Source organism: Catharus ustulatus, chromosome 16, assembly GCF_009819885.2.
Source record: "Catharus ustulatus isolate bCatUst1 chromosome 16, bCatUst1.pri.v2, whole genome shotgun sequence".
NCBI classification, from domain to species: domain Eukaryota; kingdom Metazoa; phylum Chordata; class Aves; order Passeriformes; family Turdidae; genus Catharus; species Catharus ustulatus.
This window is the reverse complement of record NC_046236.1, coordinates 11,916,529-11,943,142: the sequence shown is the minus strand read 5'-3', so window position 1 is coordinate 11,943,142 and position 26,614 is coordinate 11,916,529. Positions and strand designations below refer to the sequence as shown.

Sequence of the window (26,614 nt, the reverse complement as noted above, 5' to 3'; positions counted from 1 at the left end):
CAGGACAAAGGTTCTTTGATAATGAAAAAAGTATTTGCAGTAAGGTTTCTGTAGTGTAATTTTAATTGTTATAACACATACATCAGAGTTAATGAGGGTTTTGTACTTATATTTGCCCTATGCATAAAAAGGAATATTGTTGAACAAACTGTAATAAATCTTAAGGCAGAAATTGAGGTTACCAGGAATTGCCCATCCTTTCTGCCCTGTTTTGAGGAGTGGCCTGGTGCTTTGAGAGGCTGACCCCCAGGCATGTTCCATCACCAGAGATGGTACTCTTGGCACAGGAGCCCTTCTGAACTGATTAACTAAAACAGGTCCAAGGAAATTCTGGTGCCCTGGTAATGCAATTATTCAGTTTCCAATGCAGATGTGAAGCCCTCTTGATGAGCCTTCCCACCTGAACACAGCAATGAAGAGACTATTTCACTGTTCCCAATTACTAAATTTTTCTGTGAACTGGAGCTTTAAACTCATTTCTAATTCATCCAGTGCTTTAAAACAAATACTTTGTTCAAAGAGAAGGATTTTGAGGTGGAGAAAGCTGCTTTGGAATTCTTGTGAATTCCTACATGCATTTCCCAAGAAATACAATTTGGTGACCTGGCAGTGCAGGTTGTACTTGATTTATGCTAAAAGTGTTCTTTAGGTATTCCCTTTTGGATCTGTCTAAACACTACCTTAACAATAGTGCTATTTTATTTAAAAGCGTTTTTATTTATTTTCTTTCAAATCTAATGATGGATAAGACCCCTTGGAAGCCCTCATAAATTTTCCAGTGTTGTTTCTAGCATTAGAGAAACAAAGTTCTTCTGTTCCTGACTAAGCTGCAGATGTTGAGTTTGATCTTTCTCACTTGCTTGAGGGTTTTTGACTTGTGTGCAATACTTTTATTTCATGTCCTGCTCACTCATTAAATACTTAGTGCAGTCTTGGATAAACTCATCATATTTAAATCATGAACTGACTCTTAATGACAGGAGTGATTCCACTTTTATTTCGTTATTGATCAAGTGCTTTGCCAGCAGTTGATGTGTGATGAGCTGCTTGATGTGAGCTTGGAGCAGCTGCCCCTCTGTCCCAGCAGCAGTGTGGGGCTGAAGGGCACAGTGGAGAGCTTCCAAGGGACACAGATAATTGTCACCACAGCGTGCTGCACAGAGAACTGAGGAGAAGAGAGGGCCCAGGCTGTTGTGGTTTAATTGAGAATCATGTCCACATCTCAAAAGAAGTGCTAATCACCTGCCCTCACAAGACATTTCCAGCTTAGGTTCTGGGAAGAGCAGTGTGCAGGTAGTGGCTGCAATTACTTGCTGAGTACTGTCAAAGCAGATAATAGTAAACCTACTTTTCCTCCTACTTTGTTAGGAAAAAATGATCCAGTAGAACCCAAGATCATGTAATGTTTGTTGAAAGCAAGGCACGTTCTCAAAGGCAAACTGTGCAATTATTTAAATGCTTCATACATGTGAGGTTCCAGTAATTGTCTTGTGCTGCACAAGAAGGCTGTCCCTGGGGTGGTTCTCCTCTCATACCTTTTTCTGACAACAGCTATAATGAGGCTGCAGCTGCCCCATTTCCACTGCACAGCTGTAAGATGAGGGTGGCACGGTCCTGGTCGTGCTTCTCCTCTCAGCCCTTCCTGGTCTCTGTGATGATTGAGAGCAGCTCTCAGGAGCTCACAGGTCTGTCTGTTCTTTCTTAGTGCCAGGATGCTGGAGAAGGCCCGGCAGCAGCTGCAGGAGGAAATCCTGTGTGTTCAGAGCCAGCTCTTGGAGGAGAAGAAGAAACGAGAGCACCAGGAAGCGCTGGTCAGGCGGCTGCAGAAACGTGTGGTGCTCCTCACCAAGGTGAGTTCTTTGGAAAAGCACATGTCCTTATTTCTTCCTGCCAGGTGCAGTCGTTCCTATTCCTTCTTTGTTCACTTCTGTAACTGGTGCTCCAAAGCTGTTCTGGGGTCTGTGCATGATGGGTGCCATGGGAGACATGAACCCTGTCTTTGGGGCTCCACTGGAATGGAAGCACCAGCTTCCCCCAGCTGGGCTCATGCTGTGCTGAGGAAACGTGACTTTGTCTGAGCCTTGGCATCGCTGTGAGGGCAGAGAATTGAATCATGTTGTTGCTGGAGTGTTTTGAGCCACTGAAGGGAATTTATAATGGCTTTGGCTGCATTGCCTCCTTTCCTAAAGAGAACGAAGTGGCAGCACCTTGTCAACTATTCCTGTGGAAAAACAATTTACAGAGAGTAAGAGATTTGCCTTCCTCTTACGCTGGAAGTCTGTTCAAATGTAATGGCAAGCACTAGACCAGTAAATTGAAAACAGGTTTAAAGATTCTTTCTATAGAATATATCAAAGGGGCCTGCATCATCCTGTATCAGCTGTGCTCTTATGATGAAATTCTATACAATAATTCTGGAGTCTGCAGAGCATTGAAAATTTTATATTAAATTTTGAGAGCTCACTTTCTACAAAGGGAATAATAATTTGCTGTAGCCAGAATGAGAGTTACTTCACTTTCCAAGAATACTCCTTGCAAAACTTCCCTCATCTGAGCAATCTCCCTGGTGTTAGGAAGCTGCTCACGTAAATGAGCTTATGCGTGTGCAGAAGGTCAGACTCCAGTAGTCAGAGCTCATGAGAGGGAGCCAGGCACATCACCACGTGGGGAGGCAGGAGGGGAAGAGCTGCTGTGGTGCCTGAGCTTCAGGCTTTGATTTTCAGTGTCAATTAAAGCGTTTTGATCGATTTTAATTGCGCTGCGCCTGATTTCATGTAATTCCCGTGTCATTGTTGAGCCAAAGAAGCTGTGATGTATGGTGCAGCAAGCTGGGCTCTTGAAGCATGGAGCAGCCACTTTACAAGAGGATATTCCACCAGATCTTCTGACTGCAGAGTTTGATGCTATGGAGAGTCACAGAAGTGCAAAGAGAAAAACGGCAGCAGTTCATTCAGCCTCACGCTGAGGCAGGCGCTTCAGTCAGGGTGGGTGCACCAAACTCTGTCCATGGAAACAGAAAAGGCATCTCCTCCTCAGCCTTCTCCTGCCCCAGCAGCAGGCAGCTCTCCATGGTGTTCTAATTTGGTACTGCCATGGCTGGATAAGACACAGGTGCATACTGAGCCCAATAAAAAACCTGTTTTTATAACCTTTTCAGCTGTCCAACATTGTGCTGGACTGCTCAGCCCTAAAAGAGGTTTCTCAGATGGTTTCTAAAATGTTGCCTTTGTTAACTTATTTCCAGTGCTCAGCAGAAAGATTTTTTGTCATAGAACACAAAAATATCATTACTTTTCTTTAAGTACAAACCACAACACTACTTTGTCATGTGATGGATTGTACCCTGATTGATATGGAAAGACAAACCTTTGCTTTGTTTGCTGTGCTCCCCCTGAAGAGCACAGGAAAAGTTGGAAGTGTTCTTCATCAGACCATGGTAAATAAACTTGTGTTTTGACAGAGGAGGTTTTCAGTGTGTTCAGTGATTCCTCAACTGTTTTGAAGGAATAAAGACTTTGCTGTTCTCTGAAAATTTATATTCCGTCCAGAGATTGCTGGGGTCCTTTGTGAAGAAGTACATGCATTGTGATATTGGACAATCTATCCTCAGCACTGTTTCTCCTGCTGGTTGCTCTTCTCATGCAAAATCAGAAGAAAGACTTTCATTTAATTAAAAAAAGTATGATATTGTGATTTAAAATGAGATTGAGCAAATACATTTCCTGTCAAAAATAATTATTTTACATTGAAAGCATATCACCTAGAATAGTATTTAATCATCTAATTAGTGGCATCAGTACTGTAGCGTGCTTTTATGTAATTTGAGAATGGAAAAGATGAGTTCTCTCTATTCAATCTTTGTCTTGTTAAATAGGACTGTGAAAATCTAATTTGGGGAAGAGTATTATATATATGATTGAAATGCTATTGCTTTTTGGTACTATGACTCCTGCATTTGTGTATGTTTGACCCTCTGCTAGGACAGTGAATCAGTTCCTGTGTGCTGAGCAAACAAGGCCTGAAAGGCATCAGAAGTGTTCAACAGTGCAAGTTTAATGCTGTAACAGTTTTCCTTTCTTTGGGCTCAGACTGGAACCTGGAAGTCTCAGTCCTAGAATATATTTTAAAGTATGAGTAGAAAACAGTAAGTTGTTTTTTGTGGGTTTTTTTTTTGTAACAGCAGTACTAAATATTTCGGTAGTAAATGTACTCTTCAGGGGGTGCTTGCTTTGCCAGTCTGACTCCTCACTTCTATGGCTACTGATTTTTTTTCCCCAAGACTGAAGCAATATTTTGTGGCTCTTACAGACTGCCTGTCTCACTTGTCAGTCGTGCTCAGTTGCTACCTGCCACAGTTTGTCTCCCTTGGTTGCTCTCATATTTCCATTTCAGTGCATTTAACCTCTGTCCATTGCATCCTTCCTCACCTCATTTGCTTCTTTTGGGCTTTTTTGATCTTACTTGGGCCTTTCCAGTTGGTTTACTGCTTGGAAGTGACACAGTTGTCAGTCTGGGATACTTCAGTGCATCCCTACAAATCTCTCTTCCCTGGCAGACAGGAGCAGCATTTTCCAATCTCTGAATATCTGCAGTGATCCTGCCCCACTGATTCCAGTGCTGAGTGTGGGCTGGTGTAGGAGCGTAGGAGCTGCATCCTGATTATCCCTGCTCACAAACTGCCCTTCAGAACATGTTGATTGATCTTTTTGTCCCATATGTCCTTGTAAATCAGGGCAGGAAGAAGTTTCCTGATTTACATATTTCAATGAAACATTAGACTAGATTAGGACACCACTGAGGCTCTCAGCACTGATGGCTGGAAGGTTTCTCCTGGAGTGTCACTCCCCTCACTTAAGGTGATGAAACAGAATTTGATGTTTGAAGGGATGGATTCACTCTCTCTCAGAGATCTGCCTGGCTGGGTTTGCTGTCTGTCATGCTTTTTGCTTTCCCTTAGCTCAGAGTTTTGGGAAAATCTTTCATCTTTGCTTTAGTACCTGAGGAAGCTGTGATACAGCAGTACTGGGAGATACCTGAAATGCTGGCAAAACACCTCTGCCCTTCTGCCTGTTTGATTTACTGCTGTATTTGCCTTGAATGCCATGTTTACTCACACAGTTTTGTGTTTGACTTTTGTGTTGCCCTTAAGCTTTTGAGTGTTTCTCTTATTCTGAGAACTTTGCACACAACTCCTGGTCTTTGTTTATGAAGTGGGCGTATTAAAAACAGTCAGTTCTGCTACTGAACAGCTGAAATTGGAATTTCTTAGGAAGTTTTATATGACAGGGGCCTCCCAGAATGCAAAACCCTTTCTGAAAATCCTTATCTGAGTGTAAGCAGCTGATTGAGTCATTATTTCATGGAAAGCCAGCTCTGGTTATTTATTTCAGGAGTGCAGCTTCCAGAGGGCACAACTGGACAGAAGTGTTGCTGTAGAACAGCAATAAATTCACTTAAAAGCCCCCAAAGCCCTCTGGCTGTCATCTCCTTTCCTTGGGTGATTTTCCTGGGTGTGATCAGCCCTTCCTGTGTTTCTTACTCAGCTGCTGCCAGGGTTCAGTTCAGTGATTCCTGAGAGCAGGGATCCCTTCTGTGCCCAGAAGGAAATTCTGTGGCTGTAGAGTGCATGGGATCAGCCCAACACTGCAGGTTTGGCAGAGACAAATCCCTGCTTTTTGCAGCCAGGGAGTGATCCTTTGCAGGAAACTCAAAATGGGAAGCCAAATTTCAGTTATTTTTGTAACTTACTCCAAATGAGACCAATTTGTTCCAGAATTTGTAGGCTTTATGAATTCACCCTGCCATAACTGCAGCCCTTGCTCTCCTAAAAGGCAGAACACAAGGACTGAGCTGACCTGCTTGTGTTGGATGGTTTTGTTTCACTGTTCTTGTCTGTACACTTGTCTGCCTTTGGGTACTCTGCTGCCCAGAGAAGAGACTGAAAAATTCCCTTTTGTTTCCTGGGCTCTCAACCAGATCATGTGATATGATAGGAAATCTGTTTCTATTGAGACATAATTTAGGCCATCACCATAAAAGTTAGAGATTAAACAAGTATTGATTAACCAACTCCAGCTGACTGCTGATACCACATGTTCCTGGAGATACCAGTCAGTGTGAAGTAAATTAGTGACTCCCAGAGCTGAGAATGGCAAAACTGCATCAGAAATGGGACTAGGTAATTAAACTGTTCATTAAGCATGGCAGATGCAGAGTTCATGACTTGATTTGCCATCTGCTTTGTTTTGTAATCAGTAAAGATTTAAAATAATGCTGATGGCTTCTCTGTCATATTTGGTCCTGCATGATGCTTTTTTGAGGAGGTGGATGATTTTAAAGAACAAGGGAAGATCTTAAAGTTCTGGGTGTGCAGCAAAAAAGGTGAATTAACCCTTTTCCTGGGATATGTGAAAAATTACCTGTAAATACAGCACTCAGCAGCACTAAGGAGAGGCACTTTGGCAAGCTGGTCCTTTTGGGCATCACAGCCTGAGCTGTGCTCTGCATCCAGGCAGCCTTGGGGCAGGTGTGAGCTGCTCCTCAGGGCTGTCAGCAGTATCCAGTGCTCACCTGGCTGCTGTGACTCTCTCTCTCAATCCATGTCCTGATTCTGTGGATTTAAGCAGTGCTGCTCCTCCACACGTGGTTATTAACTGCTGTCAGCCTGACCCTGGCCAAACCTTTCCTCCTGCTCACTGTATCTCCTCTTTGCAAGTTTTTATAAATTCAGGGAAGTTATCTTCCTTTTTATGACTGGCAAATAAATACATTTTCAGGTGATTCCACATCTTCCCTCTTCAGCAATTGAGCAAGGCAGGTTTTATGAGTGCTCCCTTAGACCATCCTGCATCCTTGAGAAGAGGGAGGCAAAGACATTCTGTTTGAAGGAAACTCAGCAGCCTTTTAGAGTGAGCACATGCCTCTAATTTCAACTTGATTATATTAATCAGTTAAATAATTTCAGAGAAAAGGTGGTTGGTAGTTAGAGGTGGAGGGAAGATAATAGCAGAAGGAGACAGAAGATTATTAACAGGTGTGGCAAAGAGGCAAGGAGAAGATTGCTACCTCTGGAGTGCAGGGGCTTGGAACAGGTCACTGCTGAATTTTAATTTTTAGTAACCAGTAGCATCATCAATTTTAATTCCTAGACCCCTCTTGTAGGGTGCCTTTTTCAAGAATGAAAATCAGTAGGTCAGAGATGAGGTAGGTGCTTTTATGAATAATTCTCTGCCCTGTAAGATGTTGTTAAAATGCTCCTGAGTTCAGTGTGATGCAGGCTGGTTGCTGGGTTTGTGATTTCCTCAGGGCTGTCTGGGTTACTGGATAAAGGGTGCTGAGTTTTGTGAGGAGAAAGCAGGATTTGGGAGTTTGATGACTGCTTCCATAGACATTTTATGTTGGAGTTAAGGAAATCTCACACTTTGCTTTTGTTGGCCTCTGGCTACCTTCTGTCTATAATGTAGAAAGTGCTCCACAGAAATGGAGTTCTGTGAGGAGTTATTTTAACACAGATTTTTGTTTGGTTTGTTTGTTTATTTTGTTTTTTTTCCCCCTGTATAACCCAAACTTGTTGTGGTTTTTTGGTTTTTTTATTTTTTGGGGGGGTTGTTGTTTGTTTCTTTTTTTAATTTTTTTTTTTTTTATTAAAGTAGCTTCTTCTAGTTACTTGCTGTGTCATGTTTTAGTCCTGATCCACTTAACCCCCTCCTGGGGCTCAGGCAGCTGCCTCCACATGCTGGAGGTAACTTGCTGTATCACTCTTTACCTGGAATAGATGCCCTGCAAGGTAACTCCACAAATTTGTGTTCTGACAACACTTTTCCTGTTTCATTTTGATTTTTTCCATGTGTATCACTGGTCTGCTTTACCTTTCCTAATCATCTTGCAGTCTGCACTGTGAGGACCTTTAAACCATGCTCTCACCTTCCATACCTAGCAGCCTGCTAGGATCTTTGACCTGATTTCAAGTATCTCTAGATCTCAGTCTGAGAGTGATTTTTTTTCCCCCTCTGTCTGTACCCTCTAATTTGTCTGCTTCTGAGTTTTATTTAGCTTTTAATGGAATGCTTTAACTCCAGTTTTCAAGGAAGTTGCTACAGGGAATACAAAAGAACAAACACAGATTTTTTCAGCCTCAACTCTTCCCCAAGTCATTCAGCCTGCCCCTAGAGAAGCACAGCAGTGTTGATGGCTTCCCCCTGGCCTTGTCATGAACCAGCCCCAGTATTTATTGAAATGGTTTCATCTGCAGCACTGCCCTTGCTGAGGCTTTCTGAGCACAATCCCACAACACTCCAACAGCAATTCTTGCAGACACTTGTACAGTGACAAACTAACTCTGTGCTGATTTATACTTGATGCTTCCTTATATTCATTACAAGATCCTATTTGCATGCTTGACATTTTAAAATACTGTGTTTGGAATGTGTTATTTATTTTGAGACCTTTATTAAGCAACCTCAATCTAAGGGTTTAATTGTTACTGATAGCTAAGAGTATAATTACCTCAGTAAAATACCATGGCTATATTAAGCAAATGGCAATTGTCTTCCAGAATAAAATGAGTACAAGCCATTTTCCTTTGAAACAGGTTGTTTCATGATGCCTGCTAATATCATTTACTGATACAATTGCAGAATCCTTCTATAAAGGATAAATAAGGAAAGCTGAGATCGATGTGTTTGTAGAAGTGGCTGCAGCAGTGTTGAAGGAGTGCACAAAGACCATTTGGGAGGAGGAAGTATCTTTAAATTAAACCAGAAAATGTTGCTCTTTCTCAAGTGTGATCTGCAGATTTGGAAGGTCAGAAGGATGTGTTTTTGCTGGTGTGGGCCCTCAGAGCAGTGCCTGCTTTTCTTTCATTTGGTTTTTTTTTTTTTGCCATTGTTCCTTAATTTACCTAACTTGGTCATGAGCTTACTACTCACTTTTGACTCAGTGAAGAAAATAGCAGAGCTGTTATTTCTCACTTCCTTATCCTGCTCCAGAATGACTTTTCAAAGCCTAAGAGTTGCCTCAGTTTGAATTGTCAGTGTGCATTTGTCAGAGGTGGCTCTGGGAGGTGGGAGCTGCTCCCAGGCTCTGGGCACTGCACATGTTTGGGATCAAATTCTTGCTTTTCTCTGCATCCTCTCCAGTGAGGCTTTCTGCTCTTGAGCTGTCATCCTCATTCCTCATAGCTAGTGGATAAATTTGCCTTTTCCCTGACTTTGGGTATTGTACTTTGTGTACCTGGGTGGTAGCTGTAGGAATTTGTCACACCAGGCAGGAAGGTGATGTGCTTTGTTAGAGCTGAGCTTTATCACCTGAGGGTGAGTTCAAATGGCCAGCCTGGAGGCAGAAGATGAATTGGCCCCTGAGCCTTGCTTCCCTTTCCCTTTTAGAAGCATAAAAGAGCTCATAAAAATTATCTTAGCAATTTTCTGGGTATCGGTTTTGTATAATTCTTTCTCTTGCCTTATTATGTATCTGGTAAACCTTGCAATGATAAAAATATGGAGTTTATTATTATCTTTATATCAGATGTTTTTGAGGTGGAGGCACAAGGACAGCCTCTGTATTCTTATTGATGTTATCTCTCACATAACTTCTATTTAAGCAGCGAGTTTAGAGGACTTTTTAAAATTTTATAACAATTCAGAGTATGTAGCAAAGTTAAAAGTTATGTGTTATTTTATGAGGTATTTGTGAAGAACAATAGAAATGTGATCTTTTTTTCCCAGAATACTGACTGGATTCTGCTTTGTTCTGCCCCCACTAGATATTAATGCTCACTGCTAAGAGGTTAGATTATGAAAATTAGAAATATACCCATAAAAGAATTTATATGACCTTCAGTTCTCATATTTCTCTGAGAGAAAGGGCTGTAGGACTTCTAAAGGTAAAATATTCAATAAAAAGAAATTAGGTTAATCCAATGTTATGGCTGAGAATTTAAACTCACCCAGGTCAGGTAATTCAAAGTTATAGTTCCCTTGATGCGTGTGCTGTAACATTTATTCCTTAGCTCCTCAGCTCTGAATTATGAAGGATGCTTGAGCAGCCTGGCAGGGAAGATGGATGGGTGGAATGAGGGAGTGATTGCTGGGGGAAGTTGGGCAGAACAAACCTGACTGCTGGGCAGGAGCTTGGGCAGCATCCAGGACAGGGAAGGGGCTTAGGGTTTCTGAAATACCAGCAAGGCTAAGCTGCACAGAAAGGGTGGTGGTTTTATTTGATTTTATTTCATTTTAGAATTCTTTGTTCCTCAGATACTTTGGGTTTGCAGGCATTAATCTCGCTGCCTCTTAGAGTGCTGGTATTGCCACAGGAACTGCAGCTTTGAATCTCTGACTTCTCCCTGTTTTAATTCTCAGCCATAAAACTGGATTAACTGGGTTTGCTTCAAGTTGAATTGCAGTGGATTTTTCTTTTTTTAAGGATAGGAGAGAGAGAGATAATTAAGTAATTGCACAGTACCTTATTTCAACATGTGATGGAGCCTCTGGTAAGAGCAGCTGCACTACTCAGACACCAGTCAGAGCATCCTTTCACATGAAGACCCAAAATCTTTATAAAACCAAAGGACTGTCTGGAGAACTGAGGAGTTTTGGATTGCTCCTGGCACAGTATCCTGCAGTACTGACTGTTTTGTTCAATGTGTGTTCACAACATCTCAGGTCAAGCATTGCTTAAATTGATGAATATATTAGAAGTCAAATGAGGTTTTACAAAGCATCTTGCAAATGGTCTCTGACCCATGATTTGTTGCATTGAGGAGAAATGTACTGTTCCCTCTTTTATGAGCACATTTGTTTAGGTGGTATTTCAGATAGAGTCAACAACTGTTTAATAGAAGCTGTGGAAAATGTGAAGAATTGGTGTAGTTTCAGTTAATTAATTTTGATGTCATGAGATTATTATATTAAAAGAATAATGTACAGAACAGCTGCTGGGTTTTTTAGTGTTATGTGGGGCAGGACCTGTAGAGAATCATTAACTGTAAACTTGCCTGTTCAGGTGGAACCAGCTTGGGACAGTGGGGGAGCTGAGGCTTGGTTTTCTGTCTGTGTGAATCCAGAGCTTCAGGATTTCTCCAGAAAGATCACTGCCTTTTTGAAGTCAAGAATTTTAAAAAGGGATCAACAGGTAAAGTGTGAGCAGAGGCAGGAAAAGAGGATATGCTTTTTACACATCAAGATGATGTTGGACTTGCTTTCTGTCAGGATGAGATCTCACTAGAGTCCTCTGATTTGTAGAGATTGTATTAGGAAGGTCCTAAAACCCTGTGGGGCATCCAAGCTGCTTTTGAAGCATAGGGAAGCATGGCCAGAATCATGTTTAAATGTGTCTGTGTCTGCATCTCTTTACTTTCCTTGGGCAGTGAAGCTCAAGGATTCCAGCATATCTGTTCCTTTGCTTGCCATGGTGTTGGTGTGTACAAAGTGCCATGAGTTTATTCCAATGTATCATCCCAGGCACTTGTTCCTGCAGCAACACTGGGGGAAATGGAAACCCCACTCTACTTGGTCTTTTAGTCAATATTATTTTGGGTGCCACAAGTCTGTGTGCAAGGAATTGAGTGGTTAAAGTTGCTGAAAGGGTGAGCATTTTAAACCCATCACTTTCCTGCAAGTGTTTGTGCTGATCTTGTGCCTGGGAGCTGCAGGCACATGAGGGGCTGGCTTTGACATCAGTGGCAAATACTTTTCACAGCAAAATGTGCATTCTGCTGGTTCTCCATGGCAGCCCATGCTGGAACTGCAGGATGTGTAGTTTTGCTGCAGCTGGATGCTCTTCCCCCCTGAGATGTGAGCCCACTTCTCCTGCTGGGCTATTGCACTGTGCTCCATGCTGGAGCTCATGTCTGCTCCTCCTGAGTGCCTGGAAGGAGCTGTAAAATCCAAATATAGAAGGAAATGGATGACAGGGCTTGGGGCTCCCTGTCCTTGGGAGCTGTTGAAGGAGAGATTCAGACCTTGACAGGCAGCAGGTCCTAGGAGAGCTCTGACCTACTTGGCTGCAGAGTTTAAGGTTTGGAGTGGGGTGTGCCTGAAGCCCCATGGGCTCAGTGCCCATGGGACAGAGCCAAGAACTCATTCCCCCTTCAGGGGGAGGAGATGCTCCTCCTCCCTTTGAGCAGCACTCTTCTCTCCAGGGAAGAAGCAGCTGAAAGAGTCCCTGCTCCCCCACCCATTTTTCCCTGCCTTGTGTGGTGGGTGGGCTAGAGGCAGGTCCAAGACCGGCAGCTTGTTATTGCTGCAGGAGCTGGGGAGGCTCATTCTGTGCACTGAACTTGTGATTAAATTAAAGATAAACATGAATGTGGAGTAATGCTGCTTTCAGGATGTACACACAGTGTAGAGCTTCTACAGGACATTTGCAAAATGCAGCTCCCCAAATGATCTAGTGTCTGAATTAGAAATTTAAGTAATTTAACTCCTCAGTTGCTTTTTTCAGGCACATATATAAGCTGCAGAAGTTTTATGTTTTATGCTTGTAACAGGAATTCTGCTCTGTAAATAGTATTTTCAGCTTTGCAGATAAGGAAACACTTCCTGGCTTTAATAAATTAATTTTCTGTTGATAACATACTACCTTTGGAGACCAACTTTTCAGGTTGACATTTCTATTATATTAATTACAAAGAGAGGAGAAGCTGTGCTTGTTTTGTCATTGGGAAATGCCATCTGCAAAGTTATTGGTAAGCTGACCTTGTCAGAAGTGTTATTGCATTATCCCTCAGTGAGGGCCACCACAACTGAATGACAAGAAAAAAACACAGAAAGAAAAAAGCAATTTCAGGAGATATAATGAAATCAAAACAAAATGCCTTTTATCCCTCTCCAACACGAAGATATTTATTAAGATAGCGTATGTAAGAGTTTGGTACTGGGAGAAAAAAGTGCTTGTGAACCATTTGGGGTTGTTTTTTAAAAGTGAACATCACCATACAAGAGAATTCTTGACCTTTTGCATGAAGTGAACACGAACAAGAGGCAATGCTTACTCTGGTGACATCTCTCCCACTCCTTTTCTCCCTGTTTTCACTACATATCCCTGTCCATGATGTTTTTCTCCTCTTGTTCATTCTGCTCATGAGGCTAAAGGGGCTCAGCCTGCATGGACCAAGGGCTGGGGTGTCCTTTGCCACCTCTGTGCTTGGAGAGCTCACCCTGGAATCATTTTCTTTCCCATCTCTGGTTCACTCTGCCAGTCCTTTAAGTAAATCTCAGCTCTAAATGCCAAGCAAATCATCTGTTTGTTTTCTGCTTTCCCTCCCAATTTAAAACCACAGAGCTGTTAGTTTTCTCAGAGCCATTCCTGAGCACTGGGGAACAGCAAGAGCTGCACATTCCTGCTCTCCTCAGTGTCCCATCCAGGCACAGCTCTGCTGAAAGCCCAGCTGATTGCCTTCTCCAAGGAGCTGCCTGCTTTCATTTGCCTCTAAACAATCCTGTGCACCTCTCAGCTCAGTGGCCATTTCAGCTTTGAACATGTGGGGTACAGCAGGACGTGCTGAGTGTCTCACTCTGCTCATCCCTCTGCTTTCTGCCTGTGCTGGAATTGTGACAGAAGTGCAGCTCATGGGTAGCTCAGTGGGTGCTTCATAATGCAGCATGGTCATCACACTTTAAAAGCTTTAAATGAAATCTTTTCCACCAAAGAAGTTACTCAAAAAGCCCCAGAAAGGTTTTTAACCCACCCCTCCTCCTGTGTGAGGCAGTGTGTTTCTTATGTAATATCTAGCACATGAATTTGTCATGTGTGGTGTTAACCTGAGGCTATGTTTGTAGCCCTTGCATTCCAATATTGACTTTTTACTTGCATAAAGGAGAAGCAAAAAGCCCTGCTGAATTCCTTGAAAACATCCTAAATGGGATGCTGAGGAGCTGTAAATAATAGCCAGGTTTATAGTTTAACTCTCCAGGGGCATGTGCAAGCTGAAGGGTGTGAAACACATGTTCTGGATCTGATGTTTTCCTTCAGATAACACAAGGAAAACAGAAATACAGAAGTAATTAAATGTGCCCACCTTGCCTGCCTCGCTTTCCTCTCTGCCTGCTCATGGATTTGTGAGTTCTGAGGTTCTGAAGCTCCTTCTGCTGTAGCTGTTGGTGCATTTCCTGTGTCCTCTGTTGGGCTTCACTCCCTAACATTAGGAATTTTTTATCCCTTCAAGCTACCAGCTCAAGCTGACTCATCTCAATCTGTCTCCTACCAAAATGCTGTGATTTTGTCAGTTCTTGTTAAACTTCACCTAGCTAGGCTGAGGTTGGGGCACTCATTTGTCAGTATTTACGATCTCACTACTTCTCCCTCTGCAGAGCTTTCTTTTTCTTAGTTTTCCTTTAAGAAGCAGGAGCAGGGATGTGGAATTGTTGCCCTACATCAGCCAGCAGTTACACAGGTTTAGTTTTGGTGCCAAACTGCTCCACTGAAGGATCTGGATCTCTGAACTGCAGCCAGAGCATCCAAGTAGGTGCATCCAGCTGAATTAGTAATAAGAACAGATAAAGAACTCCCTGCCAAGCCTGACTGGTGGGCAGGGGGTCATCCTTTGGCTTCATGGAGAGTTCCCTGTGTTTTGGGTGCTGTTCAGCTGACAGAGCCTGCGAGCTGTTCCCCTGTGCCGGATCACGGCTCTGCCTCCCCGCGGATGGATGGGTGCCTAACCATCTGCATCAAAAGTTTTGATTTGTAATTAACTTCCAATATGCTAAAAGGATGGCTAATAACATTAAATGCAAATCACAGAGTTCACGTTCTTCATGCAAATACAACTTAAGAAAAATGGTATCTTCTCATTTTGCTGCATTGTTCAGATATAACAAGCATGATTGCTGCTCTCCCCAGGGACAGCTTTGGCACTCACAAGGTTTATTCATCCAGACCAATGAGTTCTTTTTCCTGGCAATATTTTTCCCCAAGAAGTAGTGATAAGAAGCTCTGAGGTGGGGGGAGAACTCCTTGATACATTGCCTGTCCTTTCTCTTTTTTGTCCTGGACTTGGTCTGGAGTTAAATGTGTTATAAATATCCGAGTATCAATGCTTGGTAGACTTATGAGAGCTCTTAGCAACTAATGAAGGTTAAATGCTGTCTATTTTGGGAACCTGGATGACACTGTCATTCACATTTTAGCAGTACTCAATGTCTAGAGCTGCTTTTTTCCTTCTGTCATTCCTGTGAGGTGGGGAAGCACTGCTGTCTCAGTTATAAAACACCATGGGGAACAGAGATGCTTGGGTGAAATAACTGAAGACCTGAGCCCAAGTCAAACAGGAGTGTTGTGGAAGAGCTGTGAAATTTTTGTTGTATCTCCTTCTGAGAATGTTTGGTTTTTTATGAAGTCCCCCAGAGCAGACTGCAGTTTTCTGTGCCTTCCCTCTGTGGCAATGACCTTCCTCCAGGTGGAAATCCTTTGCTGCAGCACGTGTGTATGTATCCCTGGCACTGCCTGCTCTGCCGTGTTAGGATCAGCATTTCACTGATTTTCTACATCTTTGGAGTCTTGTCATATCCTGGAAGCATCTGGTATTGTTGTGGTGAACCTGTGTTAGTACAAGGATCTGATTTTTTCCTGGAGCTGTGTTGCTGGAGTGGTTTTGTTTGTGGAGGTTGTGGCTGCAGTCCCTTCCCTCCTGTCTGCAGGCTCTGGCTGCCACGTCCCTAGGGATGTCATAGCTTCCAAGGGTGTCAAAATCAAATCCCCAGGAGGCTGTGGTGTAAAAGCTGCTTGTGTGCACACTGTGAAATCTAAACTTTTTTCCTCCCCCTCTGCATTAACTTGCATTCGTGTGTGATTTTGCCCAGTCTGTTTATCAGCCTTTGCTCATCCATCATTATTGATATTTTGGGTGCTCTGGAATGCCTCACTCTTGTCTCTAGACTCTGTTGACATTAATATTTTATGTTGTCAGCTCACATCTTGCTGCTTGCCCCTGTTCCACTGCACTAATAATGGTCATGAAGGAAACCTCTGGCTCTAATCCTCAGTGCAGCCTCCTGCTAATTGCTTTCCATGGCAGGGAGGGGTGCAGTGCTCCTCCATCAGCCAGCTCCTACCAGCAGCTATTTGACTCTCACAAAATGATGAAAACCCAGGGATGCTGGGTCATTTAAAGAGACTTTCAAACCCTGTGTTCACTGGCTCACTCTCCTGTGAGTTCTCTCAAAGAATTGTTAACTGGTTCAGTTTAAATTACTTTCACAAAAGCTCGTGCTTATCTATCTCTATTTTATCTTGTTACACTCAACTCAAAGAGATGCTTTGAATTCTGAACCTTCTTAACTAATTTTCCTAGTGTTCAGGTGAAACTTCCTTGCCAATGACTCTAATTTCCCAGAACAACCTTATCTCTGCTTTCAAAACAGAGGAGGATGTCTGCAGTCTGGTATCTCCAATAGGATAGCCATTTTTAATGATAAATCATTTTATTCCTTTTGTCTGTTAACACCTTTGTTATTTTTTGGTCTTGGGTGAATATCCAGCTTTGAGATTATTATTATTATATCTTCTTAGTGCAGTTTAATTTCTTGAAGCATTTAACTGCCTTTATCACAGTTCTCTGGATAAAATAGAGCAGAGGAGCTGTGATGATTCTTTTTGGAGCCTGGATCTTTGCTGGGTCAGAGTTTGCAGCTCCAGCCATTTGTGCCTCTCATAGACTCAAAGGATTGCCCTGGATGTGGAGCTGCCCATTTCAGCTTTGTTTGGGGCTTTATGTTTTCATGGTGTTGAAATTTGTCTGCCTTTAAAATACAAATTAATATTATTGCTGTGGCTTGTATTTACTTGATATTCTCCACTGTGTTTTACATTTACGTGACCTTTTCTTGCTTCATTCAAGCATTGTGTCTTTCAGTGTTTTGATATTTGTATTTGTTTGCATCTTTATGAAACTGGTAGTGTTAAAAAAAAATCTATTTTATTTCAAATTTTGTTAAAGATATGAGAAACTCTTGCAGGTTCACGTATTGCAAGAAGCAATTTCTGAGCTGCTCGTTCTCTTCTCCCTGTACAAGTGTCTGAATATCCCATGAGATTTAACAGTGTTGCAGTGAGTAAACAAATCACTGTATTCCCAGAAAAGTGTGACTGGATCACAGCTGCTGTCATTCCTGTCTGTCTGGAAGATGAATCAGCCTCTGAAATGTGCAGCTGTGGGCAGTACATGGAGCTGGGTGGTCCTGTTCTCTGGGATCAGATGGAGATTTTAATCTGTTTATCCTCACTTGGGGCATTACTTTGTGGATTTTTCCCCCCTTTCCTTACACCTTTAAAATTTATAATTAAATTTTATATATTTATTTCATTTTATGAAACAACCTGGTTGGTGGCTGCATATTTATTTAAAGGGAGGCAATCAGCTGCCAGATAAACTGAGAGGCCAAAGTTCAGGCATTATCTGTGCCAGGTACTGTTGCCAGATGGCCAAGGAGCAATCTGCTAACTAGCCCTGGACAGGAATATGATGTTTTTATGAACTTATTCCAATATCACCTTTTATTTGGTCTTCACAGCTGTTAAGGGCAATTTTAATGATGTTTCTCTAGTCTGGAAAATTTAGATCAGATTTAGAATTTAGATAACTTCTCAGAGCTGCAGGAGGTAGCATGGTTTAAAGAGGATTAGTGATCAGTGTGTGTAAGGACTAGTCTTGAGTGAGGTAACTCTTAGAAGGAGCACCTTCATCTTAAGTAATTTATGTTTCAGTAGAGATTTCCTTCTTTCTTCAGCTGGAATCTGTCATGTTAAAGGTCATTTTATTGAAATTCATGCTCACATCTTCATAAAAGGATGCATTCTTCTGAGCATTATCAGTCACCAAGTTCTTGATGTTGCCATGCTGGATCTTTTCTGTGTGTTTTAGCCCTGGAATCTGATGAATGAAATGAGATGTCTGCTCATGATACTACAGCATTAATAATATTGAGGAGGGAATTGTGATGACATACAGTCTTTGTACTTAGTGTGGTTCAACTGGCAGGAGAATATGAATTTATAGGAGTGGGACTGTTGGGACATTTCAGAGCTAAATCTAACCTGCAGGTAGGAGTTCTTTGACAATCTTGTGTTGCCAAAAGCTGTGCCACTGCATCTTCTTCCATTTATCCTTAGATTTTTTACCCCCCACACGCCAAAATTTGTTTGAAGTTTCGTTGTAATGGAAGATTATGAATAACACTTGTCACATTTGGGAGCTGTGAGCCATTGAGGAATGATTTCAGCTCACTCCTTTACAGTCTGGCAGCTTTTTTGCCATTCAGGATCTTAGGGCTGGGTACTGCTATAGAGCTGATTCATCAAGTCTTCTAAAAGGAAACCTCTTTGCCCTTCAGCCTCGAGGATGCTGTGTGAAGAGTGGGCTGAGAGAAGGTGTGCAGAGGGCAGGGTGTGCAGCCTGAGGGCTGTGAGGAGCTGCAGGAGGCTGCTCCATGCCTGTCAGGCTGATGGCAAGTGTGCTGAGCCTTGCTCATGGCATCCCTGTGTTTCCCTCCAGAGCCAGGCTAATGACAGCTCTGATAATGCCAGATGGCAGTCACCAGTCATCATTTAATAGCAGAAAAATGCCTAAATATTGTCTCCAAAACTGGTTTGCTCATTCTTCCTCCTCGTTCCAGCCTGGCAGTGATCCTCAGGCAGCACTTAGGGACCTCCTAAGAAGATCTTGTGTAGAAAACTGTCAGAACAGATTGCTGTATGGATTTTCAGAGGATTAAAGTTAATTAAAGAGCTATTCCTTGCTTTCATTTCCTTGTATCTGCCAGCTATTTACATGCTAATGTAGGGTCTTCCAGGGAGAATAGGACAAGTGTCAGCACTGGGCATGTTATCACACATGGAGACAGTAGAAAATAATGAGATGAGCAAAATTTATATATATATAAATAATATGTATGTACGTGTGTGTAACTTGACAAGTGAAAGCCAGCAGCAGAGCTTTTTGCATATTTTCAGTAATGTGTGATCCTCCTGAATATAATTCACTCCATTACATCTCACACTGCATAATTTAATACTTCATTCACTGTAGTATCTTTACATAAGGAGTTTTATAAACAGGCAGATTTAACGTGGGGCTTTTTTCCTATCTTGTTCTAAAGAGGAAGGTTCTTTTCTGCAGAAGTAGTGAGTAGTTTTACTAGGAGTGCAAACCTGGGAGCAGAGAATTTGATGGGGACTGGCATCTACTGTTGCCTCCTCTTAGAAAAATTAAGCAAAGAAGATGCTCAGCATGGAAGCAAACTGAGAGTGGATGTAATAGTTTTCTGCTCCAGTTGCATTATTGTTTGCCCATTCCATTTTCACATTATTTCAGAGGATTATTTTCTTCTGTAATTTTTCAATATCTTTCATTTTAACACTTTATTAAAGCTGCTACATAACAGATGAAATCAAATTGATCTCAGGTTACACTTCAAGAGGGAGTTTAATGCTTTAGGAAAATTAGAAACCTCACTGTCTGCATTTTTAAGCAAAACTATCAAAACCATCTGTACTGTTGAGCACAGGTAAAGAGTTTTGTCAGCTGCTGAGGTTAGTCCAGATAGTTTGAGGATGCTGAAGGTAATTAAACTTCAAAGGACCAAGGGCAGTTAAAGACAGATTTGTTTTCTGTAGTTTTTTGTTCCCCAGTGTACGGGTGGCATACAAAGTGAGTGGCTTAGCAAACCCCAAGTGCCTTTACCACAGGCTGGAGTCTCTGTGTTCCATGTGACCTTTGTGAAACAGCTCTTTGGCATTAGCCTTTCTCTTCATTTTATCCTTTTGTGGTTTTCCTAGTGGAAAACATGATGCCCTTACTCTCAGATGTCAGGTGGCTGTTCTTCAGCCTTGAAAATCAATGTGACATTTTGTGAAAGAGTTAAAAGATGAGGGAAAGGGGAAAAAAACCTTTTTTGGAGACTCATTTGGGGGCAGGTGGGGGGAGAAGGTCACCCACACTGAAAAGTCATGACTGATCCCCTGCTTGCTCCTGCCTTGGTAGCACAGCTTCCTGAAAAGATGCTCTGAAAGGGATGTCAGGCCAGAGATACTCTGGGATTTGGGGGTTTGAGGTTTTCTCTTGTATTTGATATCCCAAATCCTCTGTTTAGCAAGGCTGGTGGGCTGACCAAGATGAAATGCTGCTGTGCAATAAGCCTCAGGCTGAATTTCTCCCTGTTGTGGTTCTGTGAATGTCACCTGAGCCACACCAGGGAAAAGCTGTCCCTGGTGTCTGGGGAGATGCTGCCAAAGGCTTTGTTACCCAGGCCTGTGCAGGTCAGAATAATTCAGAGAGTAACTTGTTCCTGACTCCCCATGCCAGAGGAAACCAGTGTTGTTTCCTCTGTTGTCAGAAAAGACAGTGAGCACCTCGAATTTACTGAAGGGGGCACACCTGGAGCAGATGCCTTGTCCCTTACTGGGCTGCCTGTCCCAGCCAACACAACATTGTTTGCAGGAGCTATGACAAATGGAAATGACAACCAGTGGTTAAAACAGAAAATATTTTAATTTGTGCTGCTCATCTCTGTTACACAAATGGTAATACTCCTGATTTTTTTATGTGTTCAGTATTGGTTTTGGGAAAAAAAGAGAGAATACTCTCAAGCTTTTCCTGTCAGTGATACATGTATGCACTTTTTTTGCCATTCATCTATCTTGTACTTTGTGTGAGGGAGGTTTCTATTTTGTACATCAAGTGGAATCTTCAATTTGATCTTGCCACATGCTCAAAGGGAATTTTTATTTCTGTTACATTGCTTTAGAAAGGGATCCATACTTCTTTTGCTGTCTAGGAATGGTCTCTCTTCAGTCAGAACAGTTGGTCTGTTTTGAGACTGTAGTGGAACCACATCATGCAGGAGCCCTTCAGCCATAAAGGGCATTTGTTTAACAGGTGCCATGTGCTGAGAATATGAATATTTTCAGTGGTGACAATTAAGGCTGAACTTTTTTTCACATTTTTGCATTTTACTAGAGAAGAGGTGAGGAAAAGAAAAAGTCTTTTTTAGGCACTACATGTGGATTTTGCTGCTTTATGCCATACCCCATTTCTGGGACCTGTAAATATATGGATTTCCAAGATATTTAGCTCAATGCAATTTGTTCCTTGCTGCTGGGAAGAGAAAATGAATCTTTATTGGGAACTGAAATTCCAGTGCCCATGTGTGTCTGATTTGTGGGTCACAGACCCCTCGTTCTGCACCCTCACCTTTAGACTTGGTGATTCTTGGTGATGGATATTGGTATTGGGAGCAGAAGATAATTTTAGGTACAGATGAAAAGAGTTTCAAATAATGAGGTAAGAATTTGATGTCAGTGCAGTGGCTTTTTTTTTTAAAATCAAAATTTTATGTTCTTTTGATTTTTGGAGTTTAAATAGAGCACGGCAAAGATCCTAAAACCAAAATTAGGTTTTGGCTTTAATTTTTGGGTGTCATCCCTCAAGATGTAAAGTAAAAGAGCAACTTGGAGCAGCAAACAACATGAATATTTCAAAAGCAGCATCTTTTCTATATGCTGCCATCTGTTGATGACCTATGCATAGGGAAGGATTCATTTCCCAAAGTCAAAGGTTTCATTTCTCAATGAGATGTCCCAAGACAGCTGTGAAATACAAGGTAAATTCTGATGCTTGAGAGAGCTCTCAGCATTTTTTTTCTTCCCTCCTGGAAACTTCTGTGGACTGGTTGACTGCAGGTGCTGACAAGAGTAGTGTTGTGGGGGAAGAAGTGATGCACAGTACTTACAGTGTTATATGCATATAAATAAAAATTAGCAAATGAAAGAACTAAAGAAGTCTGGTTTGTTAACACTGTTTATTGAGCTTTAGCTTTTTGAGTGGTTCTGATGATGGAAAAGAGAGACCATAAGTTGTGTCCTTGAATCTGTGAACTCAGATACTCACAGCACCGGTTCCATTAATGCATATTCCTGTCTTCAGCCCAAATGACCCCCAGATATGAGATAGCTCTTAAAACATTTTGAAACTCTCTCCCATAATTAACTTCTGATGGACAGAAACAAGGCTGTGGGAGTTAGAGATTTGAAGAGAGAATGCTCAACAGGTTTTGAAAACAGTGAAGTCCTTCTGCCATTTACATGATTAAGCTTAATTATTTTGAATTGATTATAGGGTCTTGAGCATGGATATGTAACGAGCTGTTTGTTGTCCCTCGGCAACAGCACCTTTTTAAAACCTCTCCAGTGGGATCCCAGCCAAGCACAGTGTTCTCTTTCCTGCTGATCTGCCAGCCTGCCTTGTGCTAAGCAGCCTCTGCAAGGTTTCCAGCAGAGCAGCTCCATCCTGTCACCAGAATCCTGATGGCACTCAAGCCTCCTGCTCAGTCCACGTGCTGCTGTTAGCATCAGCTCAGCCTGTCCAACCCTGGGAAGTTTAAACAAAATCTGCCTGCTCTTCCCACCCTCTCCATTACCACCAGCCTTCCCACATCGTAGAACCACAGAATTGGGTTGGAAGAAACCTTAAAACTCCATAAAACTCTTTCCAAGCCCCTTCCATGGGCAGGGACACCTTCCACTAGACCAGGCTGCTCAATGCCCCGTCCTGCCTGGCCTTGAGCACTTCCAGGGATGTCACTGGGGGTGTCTCTGTCACTGATGGGCAGCACAGAGCTCATGGTGATGATGGTGTTTGTCTGTAGCACATGAGAGGCACAGGTTTGGGCTGTTAATTAATAATTCCAGTCCTGCACAATGACTAGTCTGATGACAAGTCTCTGCAAAAAAACCTCTTGGTAGCCTTTGAAGCAAGCATGCAGAAATATCCTATTTTCAACTGTACATATTTTTTTTCCCAGAATTACTTCACCATGGCACTGCTCTAAATATGTCTTGTGAGATAAGCTTTAAATCCTACTTGGGCAAAGTTTATTAAAAATTAACATTTGCACGGGGAGTTATAAAAAAGAATAGGACCTTCATTAGCTTAAAATCATCCAAAGTACAAAATAACATTGAATGGCTCTCCACTGCCCAGACCAGGCAGACTCCTACTGCCTGCCACATCTTGAAACCCAGAGAAGTCAGCATCAATAATATCCAAAAAACCACACAGGAAGCTGCACTTCTATTCCCAGAGCTCCAAGAAAACGAGCTGCTACCACAGGCTAAGCAGGCTGAACTTACAGGAGTGGGATGTTAGCTGCAATTCCCCTCTCAGTGGGGAAAACTGCAGTGCTCCTTAGGCATCCACCCAGCTCACAATCCTTGGGAGTGAGCAGTCCATGCAGGGGATGTTGTTTCAAACAGTTTTGCTTTATGGAAGTTCACACTTGAAGCAGCACAACCCCTGGGCCAGGTAGTGCTGGTTTATCCTGACTGAGAATCGATCCCAGTGCCAGGGATTCTGATCCAGCCCTTACAGGAGTCCCAGGGAAATGGAAAAACACTAAAGACACTGAAAAACAAGGGGGATGAGAAAGAGTCTGTACAATGGGTGTTTGTAGAACATCAGTTTTCATTTTCATTTTGTTTTCTGGGACAGATGAGGAGCACATTCTTTGCCCTATCCCTTTCCTCTTGGGACTGCATGTCGCTTGCCTCCACCTCGCAGCATTTAATGTGTCGTGATTGCCTTAAATGTCTGAATCTCCACAACATTCACCTTCCCTTGGGCTGCAAGTCAGCAGCCTGTGTGTCTTTGTGTTAATTTGTCCCAGTTCAGAGGCACAGCATCATTAGTGAGCCGCCGCCACCGCGGTAATTACTGTGGGATTTGGGCGCAGCGGTTTGCTCGTGCATCGCTCTGTACCTTCTCTTTAATCTACACAGGCCATCTGCTTCGTTTCTTAACTAAAAGTTGTTTTGTTTCTGCTTTGGAAGAGTGACTCTCTTGCTCTAATCTTCTCTGTGTAGAAAAACCATTGGAGCTGGATAAATTACATCCGTTTGATAGCTCGTGCTTGCTTTTGAAACATTTCATGCAGGTCGTGCCCCGTAGTTTTGCTGTGCACAGATTTCTGCTTTCCTCTGTGGCTGCAGGGACAGCCAGGGCAGAATTTTGATAGAACCACTCTGTGATCTTGGGAACTCTTGCAAGTCTGACCACAGTCCTGCTCTTGGCTTCTTAGCAAAGATTTCCCCATACAAATATAAATATTCAATAACAAAAATGTTACTGGGTGCTTATCCCATGGCAACCCTGTGAGTAAGAACCTTTTAAACCCTCATCCAAAAATTGTGTCTTGGGTGACAAACAGCTTTGGCTTCTAAGAGGTCTGTTATGTCTTTTGTCATTGTTTATCTGATCAAAAATAGTGAATTGTTGGACTGATCAGGTCAAAGACCTGAGTTACTCCAAATCTGTCTTCTCTTCCCTTGCCTTTCTCTTTCCAGGACTCTTCCAGGATTAAATGGATCAGCTTTTTGTTTCCTAAGCTTGGGCAGTCCTCAGGCATCACAGCAGATTGTTTAAGTGGATGGAACATTGATACTGCTGTTAGGGAAAGCTTGCTTTTATTTCCTAGGAAAACCTGTTCATTAGATGGTGATTTTGAGGGATACTCTGTGGTGTGATCAAAAGGGACAATTTTTTATGTTTTAGAGGCATTCAAATAAGAGCAGTGGGGATCTAACAGCATATGTCACTTTTTTTGGTCTCTTGGAAGAATTTATAGCCTAGTTTTACCCATAAAGTGGGCTTTGTTTGTTGCCTTTTAAAGACGTTCCTGTTGTTGATAAATAAGGTGAGGGCTACAGTGATCCACGCCTAAAAAAATGAGAAAAATAACTTCCTTAGGTCTATTGACAATTTACTTTTCCTGTAATGGGAACATTATTTCTGCATGAGCCTCTCTCTCCTTGTCACTAGAAGATGGTGCTTGCAGTTCTGAGACAATGAAATAGCAGCATCAAATCAGGCAGTTTGCATCTTGGTTTTGTGAAAAGAATAAAAAAAAATAACATTATTTATCCGAAGACGTTTTGGAGTAGAGCAATCATTTAGAAAATGAAAAGATTCTTTGTCTAGGAGGCTCTTCTGTTTCAGTCTTTAATCTAAGCAGCTGTCTTTCTCCTTCCCCATGGGAAGTATGGTGGGTAAATAACATGGAAATTCATTTGATGATGGAGACATTAGAGGTTGGCATGGACAATTAATTTGTTATTAAACAGAATTAATTTTATTTGATCCTTACATGGTTCTGTTGCTGCATATAAATTCAGCAGCTCAGTGAGTTATCCTGTGAATGCAGCTCTGGTTTTGCTGAAGGATGGGGTTTTTGGTGGCTCTGACACCAGGAGTGGTTTCTCTCCTCCCCTCTGTGTGAAATGAGATGCAGGGAAGATCTTGGCTTTGTGCTGCTGGGGTTTGTGACCTAAACCTTGAGCTTTTCCCCTTCCCAGTCTAAATGCTCTGGTCCTTTGCTCAGAACTGGTTTGAAAATGTTTCTGAAACTCCATCAGCAGAAAGCTGACTTCAGAAGAAAAGCTTCTTATTTTCTTCTCAATTCCTGTGCTCACATGAGGGTAGGATGAAGTATCAGTGGTACAGGTAGAACTGTTAATTTTCATCTCCAGGGGGATGGAGATGATGGGATGATCCCCTCATAGTGGGACAGAGCAGCACCTCTGGATTTCTGCTTTTACTCCTAGAATTCAAAGCCACATTTTGGTTGATTCTAATAGGAATTGATCATTTCTTCTGCAAAAACAGAAAATAATTGGATCTCCTGATGTCTTTCTTGACTTTTGAATGTCAAGAATTTGGAGGACAATCAACAGGAATGCTTTGGAAATGTTCATACTTGTCACTGTCTCTGCCTCTTTTTACTGCTTCCTTCTCTGTGTGACTTCAGGAGAGGCAGCACCACAGAACCAGTGATCCTTTACCACACAGAGCTGGTGCACATTTTGGTGTTTTGTTTTGGTAAGAATGACCTAATCACTGAGAAGATCCTCAGATGTCTGAGTTTTAGCCCAGTTCTAAACTGGTTGGTGACCACAACCACTTCATGTTGGGAGCACCAGTTTCTCCTCCTAGGAGATGGAGATGGTGATGCTGGACTCCCCTAAGAGGCTGCTTTAGGATTGATTAATTGCTAAAAAGTGCAGCATAAAAACCTAAAGGTAGCCCTGCACTTGTGCACTGCTAAGTGGAAGAGTTTCATGAACAAGTTACTTATAACAGTGTCCTCATAAGACATCTGCATTTGCATATATTATACTGCATTTTTCCTCCTGCTTCTTTCCTGCCTTAATTGTCTGTGTTCCAGTTTTCCCCAGACTGGAGAGTCTCTTGCTTGTGCTAAATTGGTGAACTAAAGATAAAAGTTTTTGAAAATGAGACCAAGGACAAAAGCAGGAAGGATGTTCAACTCAGAACTGTAAAAGAATATGTGAGTGTGTTAAAAAGGATTCCAAATTCCATTATTTGTGTTCACTGGTGAGATCAGAAGAGGAATCAATTATATCATGCAGGTATCTCTCTTTGTGAGCTGCATGGTGATGACTTCAATTGCATTTTGTTTCTAAAGTTGACGTGCCAGGAGGCAGCATTGTTTCAGTAGGAATGAGCAAGGAAGAGGCTAATGTCATCTGTAAATGGCAGGGAAATATGAAACACACATCTTGACAGTAATCTCTTCTGTTTAAAAAGCAACTAAGTGAAAAAGCAGGAAAATCT

The 26,614-nt window shown here is 42.2% G+C and overlaps 1 protein-coding gene across 1 annotated transcript in view; it reads left to right on the top strand.

The window, feature by feature from the left end:
• The window catches only part of MAD1L1 (mitotic arrest deficient 1 like 1), a 348,054-nt gene that overhangs the window by 101,194 nt on the left and 220,246 nt on the right, over positions 1 to 26,614 (top strand). Inside the window, exon 11 of the mRNA XM_033074545.1 lies at positions 1,706 to 1,850. Within this exon, the coding sequence (XP_032930436.1) occupies positions 1,706 to 1,850 (145 nt within the window). The remainder of the gene's footprint in view (positions 1 to 1,705; positions 1,851 to 26,614) is intronic.